This window comes from Xyrauchen texanus, chromosome 45 (assembly GCF_025860055.1).
Source record: "Xyrauchen texanus isolate HMW12.3.18 chromosome 45, RBS_HiC_50CHRs, whole genome shotgun sequence".
In the NCBI taxonomy this organism is placed as follows: Eukaryota; Metazoa; Chordata; class Actinopteri; order Cypriniformes; family Catostomidae; genus Xyrauchen; species Xyrauchen texanus.
In genome coordinates this window covers 28,705,244-28,728,106 of record NC_068320.1, presented here as the reverse complement: position 1 = coordinate 28,728,106, position 22,863 = coordinate 28,705,244, and the positions used below count along the sequence as shown (strand labels likewise).

General features: G+C 37.6%; 1 protein-coding gene across 1 annotated transcript in view; it reads left to right on the top strand.

Moving 5' to 3' along the window:
• The first annotated feature begins 1,276 nt into the window (after positions 1-1,276).
• lrp6 (low density lipoprotein receptor-related protein 6) overlaps positions 1,277-22,863 on the top strand; it is a 52,713-nt gene continuing 31,126 nt past the window's right edge. The window contains 5 exon segments of the mRNA XM_052118212.1: positions 1,277-1,460; positions 8,358-8,374; positions 8,376-8,408; positions 8,410-8,759; positions 22,631-22,828. Of these exon segments, the coding sequence (XP_051974172.1) occupies positions 1,406-1,460; positions 8,358-8,374; positions 8,376-8,408; positions 8,410-8,759; positions 22,631-22,828 (653 nt within the window). The 5' untranslated portion in view covers positions 1,277-1,405.

The following is a 22,863-nucleotide window of genomic DNA, read 5'->3' as shown; positions in this document are numbered from 1 at the left end:
TATATTTTGGTCTGAAACATGGATTAAACCACTGGAGTTTTATGGATTACTTTTATGCTGCCTTTATGAGCTTTCTAGAGCTTCAAAGTTCTGGTCACCATTCACTTGCATATGAGTGTGTGTGTGTGTGTGTGTGTGTGTGTGTGTATGTGTGTGAGTGTGTCTGTGTATATGAGTGTGTGTGTGTGTGTGTGTGTGTGTGTGTGTGTGTGTGAGTGTGTCTGTGTATATGCGTGTGTGTGTGTGTGTCTGTGTATATGAGTGTGTGAAATTGTGTGTGTGTGTGTGTGTATATGTGTGTGTGGGTGCGTGTGAGTGTGTGTGTGTCTGTGTATGTGTGTGTGCGTGTGTGAGCGTGAGTGCATGTGTGTGTATATGTGTGTATATGTGTGTGTGTGTGTGTGTGAGAGTGTGTGTGTGAGAGAGAGTGTGTGTGTGTGTGTGTGTGTGTGTGTATGTGTGTGTGTGTGTGTGTGTGTATTTATCACTTTGTGGGGACCAAATGTCCCCATAAGGATAGTAAAACCCGAAATTTTTGACCTTGTGGGGACATTTTGTCGGTCCCCATGAGGAAAACAGCTTATAAATCATACTAAATTATGTGTTTTGAAAATGTAAAAATGCAGAATGTTTTCTGTGAGGGTTAGGTTTAGGGGTAGGGTTAGGTTTAGGGGATAGAATATAAAGTTTGTACAGTATAAAAACCATTATGTCTATGGAAAGTCCCCATAAAACATGGAAACACAACATGTGTGAGTGTGTGTGTGTGTGTGAGAGAGAGAGAGAGAGAGAGAGAGAGAGAGAGAGAGAGAGAGAGAGAGAGAGAGAGAGAGAGAGAGAGAGAGAGAGAGAGAGCAAACATGTAGTGGTCAATCATAATCACACACACACATTTCTCCATGTTGGCCTGGAAGGTCTCTGAATGAAGTAATATTTGATGGACATATGTTTAAAAATCACATATGTGTCTGTGTTGACTGCATTACCCGCTAACAAAGCCCCATAATACAGTAATGACGCACAATGCTCGAGTAAATATGCCGAATAATTCATTAATGATCGTGTTGCTTTGTGTTGTTTTGGGCCGCTGCGTGAGAAACTAGTGCCATCGGAATGCGTTTCACAACGCTCATATTCCTGCATTTCCCACATTGAAACGTTTGTTCCCCACAGCAGTGTGATGTGAGACAGAGGACTGACTCCAGAGAAAGACATGGAGTGTGAGGGGAACACGGAGGGGGAAGCGGAGGGGGAAGGGTTGCTTTAGGAGCGGAAGGAGACGGACGGACGGACGGCAGAATGAAGCGCAGCGTCGCGGTCAAACAATCAAATCCATGAAAAACTGCAGCGAAGAATCCGGATCACAGACACACGCCACCGGAGCGATGCGAGCGAAGCGTTGAAGATGTTTGTCGTACTACAGAGTGTGTTACTGTGCAGTTTATATGTGCAGATACACGGTGAGTTTTCCCATTCACACCGTTGATTTCAAGGGAAGTTCAGGAATCATGTTGATATCGGGAGTCTCAGTCAAACATGTATGAATCAGTCGCTATTGTTTACTGTAATAGTGTTTACTGTAATAGTGTTTACTGTAATGTAATATCAATCTGTGCTGCTGTTTATTGTCACACACGAACAGTCGGCCGATGCTAATGTTAGCTTCTCGAAGTAACTCGTCTCTATTTACAAGCTTTTGTTGTTGTGATTGTCTTGATTTTTGGCCTAAAGTGTTTTCTGTCTGTGTGTTTGTTTTGAGATCGACGATTCTTCGAGTCTGTTTTTGTTTGTTTGCTTTTGTCCTACAGCAACACAAACCTCGTTTTCCCTCAAATATCTCATTTATTTCTCCTCTGGGTCTCAGCGCGCGAGCGTGTTCGGCTGTTTTGAGTGGTGATTTAACATATATGATATCTCATTTATTTCTCCTCTGGGTCTCAGCGCACGAGCGTGTTCGGCTGTTTTGAGTGGTGATTTAACATATATGATATCTCATTTATTTCTCCTCTGGGTCTCAGCGCTGAGCGTGTTCGGCTGTTTTGAGTGGTGATTTAACATATATGATATCTCATTTATTTCTCCTCTGGGTCTCAGCGCTCGAGCGTGTTCGGCTGTTTTGAGTGGTGATTTAACATATATAATATCTCATTTATTTCTCCTCTCGGTCTCAGCTGAGCGTGTTCGGCTGTTTTGAGTGGTGATTTAACATATATGATATCTCATTTATTTCTCCTCTGGGTCTCAGCGCTGAGCGTGTTCGGCTGTTTTGAGTGGTGATTTAACATATATGATATCTCATTTATTTCTCCTCTGGGTCTCAGCGCCTGGCGTGTTCGGCTGTTTTGAGTGGTGATTTAACATATATGATATCTCATTTATTTCTCCTCTGGGTCTCAGCCTGAGCGTGTTCGGCTGTTTTGAGTGGTGATTTAACATATATGATATCTCATTTATTTCTCCTCTGGGTCTCAGCGCCGAGCGTGTTCGGCTGTTTTGAGTGGTGATTTAACATATATGATATCTCATTTATTTCTCCTCTGGGTCTCAGCGCCTAGCGTGTTCGGCTGTTTTGAGTGGTGATTTAACATATATGATATCTCATTTATTTCTCCTCTGGGTCTCAGCTCGAGCGTGTTCGGCTGTTTTGAGTGGTGATTTAACATGTATGATATCTCATTTATTTCTCCTCTGGGTCTCAGCTGAGCGTGTTCGGCTGTTTTGAGTGGTGATTTAACATGTATGATATCTCATTTATTTCTCCTCTCGGTCTCAGCCTGAGCGTGTTCGGGCTGTTTTGAGTGGTGATTTAACATATATAATATCTCATTTATTTCTCCTCTCGGTCTCAGCGTGGCGTGTTCGGCTGTTTTGAGTGGTGATTTAACATATATGATATCTCATTTATTTCTCCTCTCGGTCTCAGCTATGGCGTGTTCGGCTGTTTTGAGTGGTGATTTAACATATATGATATCTCATTTATTTCTCCTCTGGGTCTCAGCCGAGCGTGTTCGGCTGTTTTGAGTGGTGATTTAACATGTATGATATCTCATTTATTTCTCCTCTGGGTCTCAGCGCCGAGCGTGTTCGGCTGTTTTGAGTGGTGATTTAACATGTATGATATCTCATTTATTTCTCCTCTGGGTCTCAGCTCGAGCGTGTTCGGCTGTTTTGAGTGGTGATTTAACATGTATGATATCTCATTTATTTCTCCTCTGGGTCTCAGCCTTGAGCGTGTTCGGCTGTTTTGAGTGGTGATTTAACATGTATGATATCTCATTTATTTCTCCTCTGGGTCTCAGCCTGGCGTGTTAGGCTGTTTTGAGTGGTGATTTAACATATATGATATCTCATTTATTTCTCCTCTGGGTCTCAGCCGTGGCGTGTTCGGCTGTTTTGAGTGGTGATTTAACATGTATGATATCTCATTTGTTTCTCCTCTCGGTCTCAGCCTGAGCGTGTTCGGCTGTTTTGAGTGGTGATTTAACATGTATGATATCTCATTTGTTTCTCCTCTCGGTCTCAGCCTGAGCGTGTTCGGCTGTTTTGAGTGGTGATTTAACATGTATGATATCTCATTTGTTTCTCCTCTCGGTCTCAGCGCTGAGCGTGTTCGGCTGTTTTGAGTGGTGATTTAACATGTATGATATCTCATTTGTTTCTCCTCTCGGTCTCAGCCTGAGCGTGTTCGGCTGTTTTGAGTGGTGATTTAACATGTATGATATCTCATTTGTTTCTCCTCTCGGTCTCAGCGCTTAGCGTGTTCGGCTGTTTTGAGTGGTGATTTAACATGTACGATATCTCATTTGTTTCTCCTCTCGGTCTCAGCGCGCGAGCGTGTTCATCTCATTTATTTCTCCTCTCGGTCTCAGCGCGCGAGCGTGTTCGGCTGTTTTGAGTGGTGATTTAACATGTACGATATCTCATTTATTTCTCCTCTCGGTCTCAGCCTGAGCGTGTTCGGCTGTTTTGAGTGGTGATTTAACATGTACGATATCTCATTTATTTCTCCTCTCGGTCTCAGCGCGCGAGCGTGTTCGGCTGTTTTGAGTGGTGATTTAACATGTACGATATCTCATTTATTTCTCCTCTCGGTCTCAGCGCGCGAGCGTGTTCGGCTGTTTTGAGTGGTGATTTAACATGTACGATATCTCATTTATTTCTCCTCTCGGTCTCAGCGCATGGCGTGTTCGGCTGTTTTGAGTGGTGATTTAACATGTACGATATCTCATTTATTTCTCCTCTCGGTCTCAGCGCGGCGTGTTCGGCTGTTTTGAGTGGTGATTTAACATGTACGATATCTCATTTATTTCTCCTCTCGGTCTCAGCGCTGAGCGTGTTCGGCTGTTTTGAGTGGTGATTTAACATGTACGACATCTCATTTATTTCTCCTCTGGGTCTCAGCTGAGCGTGTTCGGCTGTTTTGAGTGGTGATTTAACATGTACGACATCTCATTTATTTCTCCTCTGGGTCTCAGCGCTGAGCGTGTTCGGCTGTTTTGAGTGGTGATTTAACATGTACGACATCTCATTTATTTCTCCTCTCGGTCTCAGCTCGAGCGTGTTCGGCTGTTTTGAGTGGTGATTTAACATGTACGACATCTCATTTATTTCTCCTCTCGGTCTCAGCGCGTGAGCGTGTTCGGCTGTTTTGAGTGGTGATTTAACATGTATGACATCTCATTTATTTCTCCTCTCGGTCTCAGCATGCGGCGTGTTCGGCTGTTTTGAGTGGTGATTTAACATGTATGACATCTCATTTATTTCTCCTCTCGGTCTCAGCGTCGAGCGTGTTCGGCTGTTTTGAGTGGTGATTTAACATGTATGACATCTCATTTATTTCTCCTCTCGGTCTCAGCGCGCGAGCGTGTTCGGCTGTTTTGAGTGGTGATTTAACATGTATGACATCTCATTTATTTCTCCTCTCGGTCTCAGCGCCCGAGCGTGTTCGGCTGTTTTGAGTGGTGATTTAACATGTATGACATCTCATTTATTTCTCCTCTCGGTCTCAGCGCGCGAGCGTGTTCGGCTGTTTTGAGTGGTGATTTAACATGTACGATATCTCATTTATTTCTCCTCTCGGTCTCAGCGCTGGCGTGTTCGGCTGTTTTGAGTGGTGATTTAACATGTACGATATCTCATTTATTTCTCCTCTCGGTCTCAGCCATGAGCGTGTTCGAGCTGTTTTGAGTGGTGATTTAACATGTACGATATCTCATTTATTTCTCCTCTCGGTCTCAGCTCGGCGTGTTCGGCTGTTTTGAGTGGTGATTTAACATGTACGATATCTCATTTATTTCTCCTCTCGGTCTCAGCGCTGGCGTGTTCGGCTGTTTTGAGTGGTGATTTAACATGTACGACATCTCATTTATTTCTCCTCTGGGTCTCAGCTTGGCGTGTTCGGCTGTTTTGAGTGGTGATTTAACATGTACGACATCTCATTTATTTCTCCTCTGGGTCTCAGCGCTGGCGTGTTCGGCTGTTTTGAGTGGTGATTTAACATATGCGACATCTCATTTATTTCTCCTCTCGGTCTCAGCGCCAGCGTGTTCGGCTGTTTTGAGTGGTGATTTAACATGTACGACATCTCATTTATTTCTCCTCTCGGTCTCAGCCGTGGCGTGTTCGGCTGTTTTGAGTGGTGATTTAACATGTACGACATCTCATTTATTTCTCCTCTCGGTCTCAGCGCTGGCGTGTTCGGCTGTTTTGAGTGGTGATTTAACATGTTTGACATCTCATTTATTTCTCCTCTCGGTCTCAGCCTTGGCGTGTTCGGCTGTTTTAGTGGTGATTTAACATGTATGACATCTCATTTATTTCTCCTCTCGGTCTCAGCGCGCGAGCGTGTTCGGCTGTTTTGAGTGGTGATTTAACATGTATGACATCTCATTTATTTCTCCTCTCGGTCTCAGCGCGCGAGCGTGTTCGGCTGTTTTGAGTGGTGATTTAACATGTATGACATCTCATTTATTTCTCCTCTTGGTCTCAGCGCCCGAGCGTGTTCGGCTGTTTTGAGTGGTGATTTAACATGTATGACATCTCATTTATTTCTCCTCTCGGTCTCAGCGGCGTGTTCGGCTGTTTTGAGTGGTGATTTAATAAATGGCCTGCATATCTTGCTCTCACTAAAGTCCTATGGGAGTGCTCAGTTATTTCTTTTCTCTCCTAAAACAAACAATATAATGTATATCACGCTTTCAGTGAGCAACACTTGATTTTTCCAGTGTTTATTTATATTTGTCATCAGTGTTGTGTTTAGTTTAACAGTCACGTGTGCGCGCGTGTATGCGCGCGTGTGTGTGAGTGCGTGTATGTGCGTGTGAACTGAATCAATCAGGGAACAAGTATAGAAAATCCAAGTCGAGCCGCATGAAAGCATGAGAATGTGTCTAAATGTGTGTACGAGCTGGGCCAAAAGGTTGACGTGATCTGATGCCAAATATTAAGTGTCCATAAAGCCCAATATTCCTGTATTTGCTCTTGGCCGAGTGAAGCGAGTCTCTGGCGCTGCTTCAGTGAGTTCTCCCGCAGTTCTGCAAGTTTCTAAATATTTGGGAAAGGAAATTCCCCATGTTAAGAAAACAGGCCGTCGCTGGGGGGAGAAGGTTGAGGTTGCCCTTGATGGCAGTGCGCTGGTGTTTTGTGGTGGATGTGTCAAATTGGGGTTTGATTCAGTGCCAGATGCCTGCAGAGTTACACACACACACATCACACTCACACTAATACAACTCAATGGGGTTTCAGTCGCTTGTTAAGGAGAACACTGCAGATGCACCTGATACTTCCAGTGAAGAAAAATGGTACAGACACGTTTTGTTTTAGTGTTTTGATGAAAATGTCCTTTAAAATTGGTCAATATTTCGACACGTCATATTCAGTTAATTTGGGTCAGTTTTACTCGGACTGAAATGGCATGTAATTTTAGTCAACAAAAATAATATCTTTTATTTGATGATTAAGTGCATAATGACAAACATGTGTGAAATCAAATATATTAAAACATTTAGAAGAAATGTATAAACATTGTGTTAAAGCTCTGTGCTCCACTAGCAGCAGTTAATGGCATTACAAATATACTATTTATTTATTTATTTATTCAAAACCGATTTCTGAATACGCCCCCCTGCATGCCGTTGGTCAAATGAAGAGATAGTCCCGCCCCCAACTCACGCCATTGGTTGAGTCAGTGTTATTGGGTTTGTATAGACCTGTCGCTCAAAACAAAGACACATTTTTACAGAGACACAGTGTTACAGATTTAAAATAATTCCCCTTTGAATGTCTTCTAGATGTTTCTGAATATTACGCTTGGATAGACACTGTAACACTGTAGCACTATGACACTGTAGCACTGAGACACTGTAGCACTATGACACTGTAGTGCTGTAACACTGTAGCACTGAGACACTGTAGCACTATGACACTGTAGCACTGAGACACTGTAGCGCTGTAACACTGTAGCACTGTGACACTGTAGCACTGTAGCGCTGTAACACTGTAGCACTGTGACACTGTAGCACTGAGACACTGTAGCACTGTGACACTGAGACACTGTAGCACTGTGACACTGTAGCACTGAGACACTGTAGCGCTGTAGCACTGAGACACTGTAGCGCTGTAACACTGTAGCACTGTGACACTGTAGCGCTGTAGCACTGTGACACTGTAGCTCTGTAACGCTGTAACACTGTAGCACTGTGACACTGTAGCACTGAGACACTGTAGCGCTGTAGCACTGAGACACTGTAGCGCTGTAACACTGTAGCACTGTGACACTGTAGCACTGTGACACTGTAGCACTGTGACACTGTAGCTCTGTAACGCTGTAACACTGTAGCACTGTGACACTGTAGCGCTGTAACACTGTAGCACTGAGACACTGTAGCGCTGTAACACTGTAGCACTGTGACACTGTAGCGCTGTAGCACTGTAACACTGAGACACTGTAGCACTGTAACACTGTAGCACTGAGACACTGTAGCGCTGTAACACTGTGACACTGTAGCGCTGTAACACTGTAGCACTGAGACACTGTAGCGCTGTAACACTGTAGCACTGTGACACTGTAGCGCTGTAACACTGTACCACTGAGACACTGTAGCGCTGTAACACTGTAGCACTGTGACACTGTAGCGCTGTAGCACTGTAACACTGTGACACTGTAGCTCTGTAACACTGTAGCACTGTAACACTAGGATGTGTTTGAGTGAGGTAATGAACACGTTTTAAAGCGCTTTATTCAGCGCATTCAACTCCAGCATAAGAGATTATTGGATTAGATGAACAATATCTAATATCTGCTTTAAACAGATGATTCCTGTTTAACCTCTGACCTGTACATGTTCTCTCCTTCACAGGCCTGCCGCTCCTCCTGTCACGCAAACCGGCGAGACCTGCGGCTGGTGGGCCGCGGCTCACGGTCGGGCGAATGCCACCGTAGTGATCGGCGGTTTGGAGGACGCCGCAGCGGTGGATTACGTTTACGTGCAGGGACTAATATTCTGGAGCGGCGTGAGCGAGGAAGCTATTAAGCGGACTGTGTTTAGCGGGTCGGTACCCAGCGGGATTCAGGCGACAGTCGTGTCCAATCTGGCCTCTCCGGATGGGTTGGCGTGCGACTGGATGGGGAATAAGCTTTACTGGACAGACTCGGAGACCAATCGGATAGAAGTGTCGGAGCTGGATGGGACGTTCCGAAAAGTTTTATTCTGGCAAGATCTGGACCAGCCGAGGGCGATCGCACTGGATCCCGGCCGAGGGTGAGTGCACAGGGAATAAGAGTTTGAATCGAAAGTTAAGATATTCTGATATATTTCTGCCTCATGTGATATATTAAACTTCTGGATCAGTCCAAAGTCACAAAATGAACGTCACGACGGTTCAAATGTCTGTGTGTCTAAGTGATGTAAGGAGTCGTCTGTGCTTTGGCTCTGATTTCTGCTCTGTTAAAAGTTAAAGTGTACAGTCCATGACCTCGTTTACACTTTGTATTGAGATGCATTTAATGCGATCCAATCACAAGTGGACGGCAGCGACATGCCACCTGTCAATCAACCGGTGTGCTAAAACAAGTGTTAAACTTTGCCGGTTACATGCGGCTTTAAAAGGAGAAAAACTGTCAACATACAGAGACACAGATGAGAAGCACACACACACATCTGAAGCTCCGTTAATAAACAAATAACAGAGATATTTGCTTAATGATGCATTTGTGCTTCGATTAAATTTAATCTGCAACGGGGAGCAACCGCTGCTTTCTATGACTTTATTATCATGCAGTATGCACTGACATATTGAAAAATGTGACTTCGTGAAATCAGACATTGTGTGACATTATACTGTACTGTATATGTCAGGGTGTAAATAATGTGGCTCTGAAAACCGGCTTTTATTTGTTTCCAGTCATGTCAACTGTATCTCACAAAAAAAATTTTTGTGTTGATGCGACAAATCAATCAGAAGTTATAACATTACAAATATAATGTATCAAAGTGTCCAAAAACATCTCCAAACAAATAAAAGATAATAATTGTACATAAGAACTAATTACACATGCAAACACAACAATGACTAAAGGTTTGCATAGCATGCAGACATGATTTTAGTCATGAGATTTCACAGGATGCGTTTCATTCTGTGTCATTTGAGTCATCATTGAGTCTGTGTCGTGTATTTGGCGCCATCTCCTGGTGGTCATATGTAACATTGTGCTTCATGTGGATTATCTAATGATCTATACATCTGATTATCTTGTGTGTGGACTCGATTGAAAGATAATCACAGACTCTAATTAATCATATGTGAGATTTTATGTTTCATTCATTATTTTTGAAGTTATAAGTGAAAACGCGGCATATAAGCAACACCTACATAATAGTTAAAGACATATATTTAGCTGTTACTCGCTATATTTTGATCTGTGAGTAACACAAATAGTCTGGTTGTATTTTACTCATTGAGATCTTTCCAACAACATATGACACATGAATATTTGATCAGTTTGATGTTTTTACTGATTGTAATAATATATGCAGCGTATTGTTTTTTAATAAATTATAAAAACGGATTCTGATTTATCTGCAGATGTTAAAGCACTTGTTCAGTTTTGGTCATAATATCTACATGCATTATAAAGTACAGCTTCTAAACTTACAAATGACACCAATATTATTAATATTTAGACAATGTTTTTTCTCACGGGCTCATCTGAGCTTAAAGGGTTAAAAGTAAAAATTTGTCCAAAATAATGAAAATGTAATAAAATATAGTTGGTAAAATGAATGTTCATAATGTACCTATCTAGAAGGTCTCCTGTATAATTAACATCATTAGCTGGGAGAATTTCTTTCATATGTGAATACTATGGACATTATAACAGAAATATACTCACATGAATCGGAAACGAAATTGAATCGAGATCTTGTGAATCGGAATCGAATCGGGATTTCTGTATCAATACCAGCCCCACTCCTTTCATCCCAAAACAGTCAAGATGGCGACTCATGGTGCCTGTTATTCACTTTGATAGTGTTGTTAAAGATAAATGTTAGTCTGCACCGCCTGCACGTTGCATTTCTTCCATTTCTGTCCCCCGGATCGTTGCGTTTGACCGTTCGTGGAACTGATGCAGGTCCTCTAATGTTTAACCCACATTCACAGAAAGGGGATTTAAGTGTTGTCAGACATTTCAGTGTGGACGAGCAACTTTGGGAAAACATTTAAGCGGCAGTGTGGACCGAGAGCGTCCAATTGAACACAGCATATTCACATGTATCCAGATGTGTGTGACGGATAGGAGTATTTATGGGTAATTAAAGTTCATTTTATTTATGTTGCATTAATGTTTGCACAATATTTATTGGACCTATTGGAGTATGGAAATATTTTATTTCTACCATCGTTCCCTTTCATTGTGTTGGATGTTGGCAATGCTAGTTCCTGTTTCACTAGTTCCTGCTGGAGCTTTAAAGAGAGGAACACACACACACACACACACACACACACACACACACACACGTGTGTGATGAACGGGTGAGAGCTGATATTTACTGCTGGAGTTATTTAGTAAGATTTCATGGGGTCTTTAAAAGCTGCAGGATGTGTAAGGCAGCGCTCGTTCCTTTAGCCAACTGGTTAGCAGCGTTTAGTGGAACTACAACATGTTCTGTCTTGTGTTCTGCATGTTTATGTTCAGTCTGTGAGGTTTGGGTTTGCTTGACTATACAGAGACCGTACGCCCATTTTGTATGAAACTGATGCCGTTAACTTTCAATCTCTGAGTCATGTGTTCTTCATCTTCACGTTTCCCTGTGATTTATATTCCTGTGATTAGCTTGAAGTTCCTCAGTCAGTTAATCAAGAGCCCAAAGTTTGCAGGTTTCAATTTAAATAGAAAATCTGGATTATAGTGCTGCAACTAACGATTATTCGACTATTCAGCGATTATTGCAACGATTAATCATGAGCTCTTCACCGATTATTCAGCTTGTGCCCGACTTAAAGGTGTATTAAATGTGTTTACTAACAATAAAGAGCACAAAATCATCTTTTCAAAATCTCTCTAAATGACATTCACTGAATTAAAGGGAAAAATACTTTATTCAGTTTAATTCAGTAAATAAATTCACTGTAACAAATCCTCTTGTTATAAAGTGTTTTTGTCTTGTTTTCCATTTAAAATTGTCTAAAAATCCTTAAAATAAGAAACATTTACTTGAGAAGCAGCATATAAGATATTTAGACTTTACGAGAATGTATCTTAAATATAAGTGTAATATTCACTTGATTATAATTCTGCGAGTGCAGAAGATAAAATATACTTATATTCAAGATCTGTTCTCTAAAAGCACGTTAAATATCTGATATGCTGCTGCTCAGGTCAATGCGTCTTTTTAAAGGATTTTTAGATATTTGTATTTTTAATATTATATACAATATTCTCAGATAATATTTCTTTATTCTGCAGTTTAGCTGCTAAAGTAAATGTATGTTGTTTTTAAATGAGTTTTACATATTTATATTGGAAAATAAGCCAAAACAAAAACAAATCATAAAGGTACTTTGTTTATTACGTGTATAATGAGGCGAAGACTCTCTCAGCTTTAAACGCATTAAATATAACCGCGTTAAAGAGTAACGCATTAAATAAAACTGAATTAAGGATATAACGCATTAAAATATCCACATCAAAGATGTAACGCATTAAATATAACTGCAATAAAGATGTAATGCATTAAATGTAACCGCATTAAATATAACTGCAATAAAGGCGTAATGCATTAAATGTAACCGCATTAAAGATGAAACGCATTAAATATAACTGCATTAAAGATGTAACGCATTAAATATAACTGCAATAAAGACGTAATGCATTAAATGTAACCGCATTAAAGATGTAACGCATTAAATATAGCTGCATTAAAGATGTAACGCATTAAATATAACTGCAATAAAGACGTAATGCATTAAATGTAACCGCATTAAAGATGTACTGCATTAAATATAACCGCATTAAAGATGAAACGCATTAAATATAACTGCATTAAAGATGTAACGCATTAAATATAACTGCAATAAAGACGTAATGCATTAAATGTAACCGCATTAAAGATGTAACGCATTAAATATAGCTGCATTAAAGATGTAACGCATTAAATATAACTGCAATAAAGACGTAATGCATTAAATGTAACCGCATTAAAGATGTACTGCATTAAATATAACCGCATTAAAGATGTAACGTATTAAATATAACTGCATTAAAGATGTAACGCATTAAATGTAACCGCATTAAAGATGTAACGTATTAAATATAACTGCATTAAAGATGTAACGCATTAAATGTAACCGCATTAAAGATGTACTGCATTAAATATAACCGCGTTAAAGATGTAATGCATTAAATGTAACCGCATTAAAGATGTAATGCATTAAATATAACTGCATTAAAGATGTAACGCATTAAATATAACTGCAATAAAGACGTAATGCATTAAATGTAACCGCATTAAAGATGTAGCGCATTAAATATAACTGCAATAAAGACATAATGCATTAAATGTAACCGCATTAAATATAACTGCAATAAAGGCGTAATGCATTAAATGTAACCGCATTAAAGATGTAACGCATTAAATATAACTGCAATAAAGGCGTAATGCATTAAATGTAACCGCATTAAATATAACTGCAATAAAGGCGTAATGCATTAAATGTAACCGCATTAAAGATGTAACGCATTAAATATAACTGCAATAAAGGCGTACTGCATTAAATGTAACCGCATTAAAGATGTAACGCATTAAATATAACTGCAATAAAGACGTAATGCATTAAATGTAACCGCATTAAATATAACTGCAATAAAGGCGTAATGCATTAAATGTAACCGCATTAAAGATGTAACGCATTAAATATAACTGCAATAAAGGCGTAATGCATTAAATGTAACCGCATTAAATATAACTGCAATAAAGGCGTAATGCATTAAATGTAACCGCATTAAAGATGTAACGCATTAAATATAACTGCAATAAAGGCGTACTGCATTAAATGTAACCGCACTAAAGATGTAACGCATTAAATATAACTGCAATAAAGGCGTAATGCATTAAATGTAACCGCATTAAATATAACTGCAATAAAGGCGTAATGCATTAAATGTAACCGCATTAAAGATGTAACGCATTAAATATAACTGCAATAAAGGCGTACTGCATTAAATGTAACCGCATTAAAGATGTAACGCATTAAATATAACTGCAATAAAGGCGTAATGCATTAAATGTAACGCATTAAATATAACTGCAATAAAGGCGTAATGGATTAAATGTAACCGCATTAAATATAACTGCAATAAAGGCGTAATGCATTAAATGTAACCGCATTAAAGATGTAACGCATTAAATATAACTGCAATAAAGGCGTAATGCATTAAATATAACCGCATTAAAGATGTAATGCATTAAATATAACTGCATTAAAGATGTAACGCATTAAATATAACTGCATTAAAGACGTAATGCATTAAATGTAACCACATTAAAGATGTACTGCATTAAATGTAACCGCATTAAAGATGTACTGCATTAAATATAACCGCATTAAAGATGTAATGCATTAAATATAACCGCATTAAAGATGTAACGCATTAAATATAACTGCAATAAAGACGTAACGCATTAAATATAACTGCAATAAAGACGTAACGCATTAAATATAACTGCATTAAATATAACCGCATTAAAGATGTACTGCATTAAATATAACCGCATTAAAGATGTAATGCATTAAATATAACCGCATTAAAGATGTAATGCATTAAATATAACCGTATTAAAGATGTAATGCATTAAATGTAACCGCATTAAAGATGTAATGCATTAAATGTAACCGCATTAAAGATGTAACGCATTAAATGTAACCGCATTAAAGATGTACTGCATTAAATATAACCGCATTAAAGATGTAACACATTAAATATAACCGCATTAAAGATGTAATGCATTAAATATAACCGCATTAAAGATGTACTGCATTAAATATAACCGCATTAAAGACGTAATGCATTAAATATAACCGCATTAAAGACGTAATGCATTAAATATAACTGCATTAAAGACGTAATGCATTAAATATAGCTGCATTAAAGATGTAACGCATTAAATATAGCTGCATTAAAGATGTAACGCATTAAATATAACTGCAATAAAGACGTAATGCATTAAATGTAACCGCATTAAAGATGTACTGCATTAAATATAACCGCATTAAAGATGTAACGTATTAAATGTAACTGCATTAAAGATGTAACGCATTAAATGTAACCGCATTAAAGATGTACTGCATTAAATATAACCGCATTAAAGATGTAATGCATTAAATATAACCGCATTAAAGATGTAACGTATTAAATGTTACTGCATTAAAGATGTAACGCATTAAATGTAACCGCATTAAAGATGTACTGCATTAAATATAACCGCGTTAAAGATGTAATGCATTAAATGTAACCGCATTAAAGATGTAATGCATTAAATATAACTGCATTAAAGATGTAACGCATTAAATATAACTGCAATAAAGACATAATGCATTAAATGTAACCGCATTAAAGATGTAACGCATTAAATATAACTGCAATAAAGACATAATGCATTAAATGTAACCGCATTAAATATAACTGCAATAAAGACGTAATGCATTAAATGTAACCGCATTAAAGATGTAACGCATTAAATATAACTGCAATAAAGACGTAATGCATTAAATGTAACCGCATTAAATATAACTGCAATAAAGACGTAATGCATTAAATGTAACCGCATTAAAGATGTAACGCATTAAATATAACTGCAATAAAGACGTACTGCATTAAATGTAACCGCACTAAAGATGTAACACATTAAATATAACTGCAATAAAGACATAATGCATTAAATGTAACCGCATTAAATATAACTGCAATAAAGACGTAATGCATTAAATGTAACCGCATTAAAGATGTAACGCATTAAATATAACTGCAATAAAGACGTAATGCATTAAATGTAACCGCATTAAATATAACTGCAATAAAGACGTAATGCATTAAATGTAACCGCATTAAAGATGTAACCGCATTAAATATAACTGCAATAAAGACGTAATGCATTAAATGTAACCGCATTAAAGATGTAACGCATTAAATATAACTGCAATAAAGACGTACTGCATTAAATGTAACCGCACTAAAGATGTAACGCATTAAATATAACTGCAATAAAGACGTAATGCATTAAATGTAACCGCATTAAATATAACTGCAATAAAGACGTAATGCATTAAATGTAACCGCATTAAAGATGTAACGCATTAAATATAACTGCAATAAAGACGTACTGCATTAAATGTAACCGCATTAAAGATGTAACGCATTAAATATAACTGCAATAAAGACGTAATGCATTAAATGTAACCGCATTAAATATAACTGCAATAAAGACGTAATGGATTAAATGTAACCGCATTAAATATAACTGCAATAAAGACGTAATGCATTAAATGTAACCGCATTAAAGATGTAACGCATTAAATATAACTGCAATAAAGACGTAATGCATTAAATATAACCGCATTAAAGATGTAATGCATTAAATATAACTGCATTAAAGATGTAAAGCATTAAATATAACTGCATTAAAGACGTAATGCATTAAAGACGTAATGCATTAAATGTAACCACATTAAAGATGTACTGCATTAAATGTAACCGCATTAAAGATGTACTGCATTAAATATAACCGCATTAAAGATGTAATGCATTAAATATAACCGCATTAAAGATGTAACGCATTAAATATAACTGCAATAAAGACGTAACGCATTAAATATAACTGCAATAAAGATGTAACGCATTAAATATAACCACATTAAAGATGTACTGCATTAAATATAACCGCATTAAAGATGTACTGCATTAAATATAACCGCATTAAAGATGTAATGCATTAAATATAACCGCATTAAAGATGTAACGCATTAAATGTAACCGCATTAAAGATGTACTGCATTAAATGTAACCGCATTAAAGATGTAACGCATTAAATATAACCGCATTAAAGATGTAATGCATTAAATATAACCGCATTAAAGACGTACTGCATTAAATATAACCGCATTAAAGACGTAATGCATTAAATATAACTGCATTAAAGACGTAATGCATTAAATATAACTGCATTAAAGACGTAACGCATTAAATATAACTGCATTAAAGATGTAACGCATTAAATATAACTGCAATAAAGATGTAACGCATTAAATATAACCGCATTAAAGATGTAATGCATTAAATATAACTGCATTAAAGACGTAATGCATTAAATATAACTGCATTAAAGACGTAATGCATTAAATATAACCGCATTAAAGATGTAACGCATTAAATATAACTGCAATAAAGATGTAACGCATTAAATATAACTGCAATAAAGATGTAACGCATTAAATATAACTGCAATAAAGACGTAATGCATTAAATATAACCGCATTAAAGATGTAATGCATTAAATATAACCGCATTAAAGATGTAATGCATTAAATATAACCGCATTAAAGATGTACTGCATTAAATATAACCGCATTAAAGACGTAATGCATTAAATATAACTGCATTAAAGATGTAATGCATTAAATATAACCGCATTAAAGATGTAATGCATTAAATATAACCGCATTAAAGATGTAATACATTAAATATAACCGCATTAAAGACGTAATGCATTAAATATAACCGCATTAAAGATGTACTGCATTAAATATAACCGCGATTAAAGACGTAATGCATTAAATATAACTGCATTAAAGATGTAATGCATTAAATATAACTGCATTAAAGATGTAATGCATTAAATATAACCGCAATAAAGATGTAATGCATTAAATATAACTGCAATAAAGACGTAATACATTAAATATAACTGCAATAAAGATGTAACGCATTAAATATAACTGCATTAAATATAACTGCAATAAAGATGTAACGCATTAAATATAACTGCAATAAAGACGTAATGCATTAAATATAACCACATTAAAGATGTAATGCATTAAATATAACTGCATTAAAGACGTAATGCATTAAATATAACCACATTAAAGATGTAATGCATTAAATATAACTGCATTAAATATAACCGCATTAAAGATGTAATGCATTAAATATAACCACATTAAAGATGTAATGCATTAAATATAACCGCATTAAAGATGTAATGCATTAAATATAACCGCATTAAAGATGTAATGCATTAAATATAACTGCAATAAAGACGTAATGCATTAAATATAACCGCATTAAAGATGTACCACATTAAATATAACCACATTAAAGATGTAATGCATTAAATATAACCGCATTAAAGATGTAATTGATTAAATATAACTGCATTAAAGACGTAATGCATTAAATATAACCGCATTAAAGATGTACTGCATTAAATATAACCGCATTAAAGACGTAATGCATTAAATATAACTGCATTAAAGATGTAATGCATTAAATATAACCGCATTAAAGATGTAATGCATTAAATATAACCGCATTAAAGATGTAATACATTAAATATAACCGCATTAAAGACGTAATGCATTAAATATAACTGCATTAAAGATGTAATGCATTAAATATAACCGCATTAAAGATGTAATGCATTAAATATAACCGCATTAAAGATGTACTGCATTAAATATAACCGCATTAAAGACGTAATGCATTAAATATAACTGCATTAAAGATGTAATGCATTAAATATAACTGCATTAAAGATGTAATGCATTAAATATAACCGCAATAAAGATGTAATGCATTAAATATAACTGCAATAAAGACGTAATACATTAAATATAACTGCAATAAAGATGTAACGCATTAAATATAACTGCATTAAGTATAACTGCAATAAAGATGTAACGCATTAAATATAACTGCAATAAAGACGTAATGCATTAAATATAACCACATTAAAGATGTAATGCATTAAATATAACTGCAATAAAGACGTAATGCATTAAATATAACCGCATTAAAGATGTAATGCATTAAATATAACTGCATTAAAGACGTAATGCATTAAATATAACCACATTAAAGATGTAATGCATTAAATATAACTGCATTAAATATAACCGCATTAAAGATGTAATGCATTAAATATAACCACATTAAAGATGTAATGCATTAAATATAACCGCATTAAAGATGTAATGCATTAAATATAACCGCATTAAAGATGTAATGCATTAAATCTAACTGCAATAAAGACGTAATGCATTAAATATAACCGCATTAAAGATGTACCACATTAAATATAACCACATTAAAGATGTAATGCATTAAATATAACCGCATTAAAGATGTAATGCATTAAATATAACTGCATTAAAGACGTAATGCATTAAATATAACCGCATTAAATATAACTGCAATAAAGACGTAATGCATTAAATATAACCGCATTAAATATAACTGCAATAAAGACGTAATGCATTAAATATAACCGCATTAAAGATGTACCACATTAAATATAATCACATTAAAGATGTAATGCATTGAATATAACCGCATTAAAGATGTAACCGCATGAAATATAACTGCAATAAAGACGTAATGTATTAAATGTAACCGCACTAAAGATGTAACCTCATGAAATATAACTGCAATAAAGACATAATGCATTAAATGTAACCGCATTAAAGATGTAACGCATTAAATATAACTGCATTAAAGATGTAACGCATTAAATATAACTGCAATAAAGATGCAATGCATTAAATGTAACCGCATTAAAGATGTACTGCATTAAATATAACCGCATTAAAGATGTAATGCATTAAATATAACCGCAATAAAGACGTAATGCATTAAATATAACTGCAATAAAGACGTATTGCATTAAATATAACTGCAATAAAGACGTAATGCATTAAATATAACTGCAATAAAGATGTAACGCATTAAATATAACTGCATTAAATATAACTGCAATAAAGATGTAACGCATTAAATATAACTGCAATAAAGATGTAACGCATTAAATATAACTGCATTAAATATAACTGCAATAAAGATGTAACGCATTAAATATAACTGCAATAAAGATGTAATGCATTAAATATAACCACATTAAAGATGTAATGCATTAAATATAACCGCATTAAAAATGTAATGCATTAAATATAACTGCATTAAAGACGTAATGCATTAACTATAACCACATTAAAGATGTAATGCATTAAATATAACCGCATTAAAAATGTAATGCATTAAATATAACTGCATTAAAGACGTAATGCATTAACTATAACCACATTAAATATAACCGCATTAAAAATGTAATGCATTAAATATAACTGCATTAAAGACGTAATGCATTAACTATAACCACATTAAAGATGTAATGCATTAAATATAACCGCATTAAATATAACTGCAATAAAGACGTAATGCATTAAATGTAACCGCATTAAAGATGTAACGTCTGGGTGTTTCCTTTAAAGACCTCCGGCTCCAGTTATTCCACAACGAGTGCTTCTGTATTATTTGGTATTTAAGTATAATTCCCTCATACTTTGTGATGTATATCAGTTGTTTCCATACAAAACAATGTTTGTATGGTTGTGGATAACGTTGACTAATCGTTTCAGTCCTAAAGGATCGTTATATTGTGTGTTCCTTTAAACTGAACTCTGGATCTTCTGTCGGATCTGAGACTCCGTGTGTGCGTCACCTCAACCGCTTGTGAGCACTGACATCAGCTGCTCGCCGAGTGATAGTGTATTTACTTGTGCAACACCAGGAATGCTGTTTGTCAACTTTCAGGAATTTTGTCTATGGTGATTGTCTATTGATGTACACGAGCAAACCAGATATTGGCTGTGATTGGTCAGTCTTTTGCAGAGTTCCCAGATTCCCTGATAAATGGGTTTAGTGTTACCTGCAGCAGACCGCCAGCGCTAACCAGGTGATCCCTTCGTAACCCAGAGTGAGTCATTTTCTCAGGGGGACTGAGAAAAGCCTGATGGGTAACCGGACCCCGACCGAACCGACACAAGCACTTTTGTTCACATCAGAGGATGTTGTGATATGATATTTGTAATATCATTCGTGTGCTACAAAACCTTCACTTGTATTGAACCTGGAATATTTCTTTAATGTGAGATGACCCTGATAACCCTCAAACTCCGCTGAGATTATGAACCGCCCACTTTCTGAAGACTAAACACACACTTAATTTACGTATCGCACATCTACTTTTGAGTTTGATGTACACTGAATCTCTGTGATGTGAAATAATGATTTAAAAGCCGTCTGTGGATATGAGACTGCTTTTAAGTCGTCTTTAAGTAGTGGGTGTTAGTGGGAGCGCGTGTGTGTGTCTGAGTGGGTGTTAGTGAGTGTGTGTGTGTGTGTGTGTGTGTGTGTGTGTGTGAGAGAGAGCGCACGAGCAAGTATGCGACGTCAGAGCAAGTGTGTGATTGAGTGTGTGTGACATGCATGTGTCATATGAGAGAGAGTGTGCACGCGTTTGTGTATATGTGTGCGTGCATGTGTGTGTTAGTGAGAGCGTGTGTGTGCGAGTACGTGTTGGTGAGAGCGTGCATGCATGCGTGTGTGTGAGTGGGTGTTAGTGAGAGTGTGTGTGTGTGTGATTGCGTGTTAGTGAGCATGCGTGTGTGTGTGTGTGAGACCACAAGCAACGTGTGTGTGAGCCCACGAGCGACACGTGTGTGCATGTGACGTGCGAGTATGCAACGTCAGAGCATGTGTGCGAATGATTGTGTGACATGCGTGTGTCATATGAGAGAGAGAGAAAACCCGAGTGGGTGACACATTTGCGTATGCGTGCAACGCGTGAGTGCGTGTTAGTTAGTGAGTGTGTGTGTGTGCATGCGTGTGTTAGTGAGAGCGCAAGCGTGAGTGCGTTTTTAGCGAGAACGCGTGCGCGCTAGTGAGTGCGCACGCTAGTGAGTGAGTGAGTGCGTGCGTGTTAGTGAGTGTGCGTGAGTGTTAGTGTGTGCATGCTAGTGAGTGAGTGTGTGTGTGTGTGCATGCGTGTGTTAGTGAGAGCGCAAGCGTGAGTGCATGTGTTAGCGAGAGCGCGTGCGTGCTAGTGAGTGCGCACGCTAGTGAGTGAGTGAGTGTGTGCGTGCACGTTAGTGTGTGCGTGCTAGTGAGTGAGTGTTAGTGTGTGTGTGGGTGCTAGTGAGTGCGCGCTAGTGCATGAGTGAGTGTGCGTGAGTGTTAGTGTGTGCGTGCTAGTGAGTGAGTGTGTGCGTGTGTGCATAATGTGTGCGTGCGTGTTAGTGTGTGAGTGTGTGTGTGCATAATGTGTGCGTGCGTGTTAGTGTGTGAGTGCATGAGTGTGTGCATGCACGTTAGTGTGTGCGTGTGTGCATAATGTGTGCGTGCGTGTTAGTGTGTGAGTGTGTGTGTGCATGCACGTTAGTGTGTGCGTGTTAGTGAGTGAGTGAGTGCGTGCGTGCATGAATGTGTGCGTTAGTGTGTGCGTGTGTGCATGAACGTGTGCGTGTGTGTTAGTGTGTGCATGCATTTTAGTGAGTGTGTGTGTGTTCTGCAGTGCGATGGAACAAACTTGGGACTGGTTTTGTTAATCAACGTTTCACCCAAGAGTGTGTTTCTTATACAATCTTTGTCGTGTTTTGTTTGTGGTGGTTTAAGGTTAGTATAAAACTGTGTAAGTCCGTCCACAGTGATACTGCGTAACACAACACAGCCGATCAGAACAGATTCAAGTTTAATGTACAATTCTGTGGAGAAGAATTTGAACCAATGATATTACACTTGGGTGGCTGACATGATGTCCTGGCACTTGTCAATTTCCATGTTAAAGACGGCAGTTATCACATGACCTGATGTGAGAGTCCATGAAAACAGTCTTGCTACAAAGTTCATGTGGTTTAGCTGATGCATGTCGCTGGCAATGTCAGTGAGGTCGATTCCCAACTATACTTATACCTTCAATTCATTTTGAATAAATGTATTTGTCTAATGCATGAATGTATCTGTAGTGCTCTTGTCAGGTCACGATTGGATTGTGATGTTTGAAAGCCGTTCTCCGTCTCTCTGTAGGTACATGTACTGGACGGACTGGGGCGAAATCCCAAAGATCGAGCGAGCAGGAATGGACGGAACTCATCGCGCCGTCATCATCGACACTGAAATCTACTGGCCGAACGGACTGACGCTCGACTACAGCGAACAGAAGCTCTACTGGGCCGACGCCAAGTTTAATTTCATCCACCGCTCCAACCTGGACGGGTCCGGCAGGTGAGGATATACTCGTGTCACGCTTTGATGTTTAT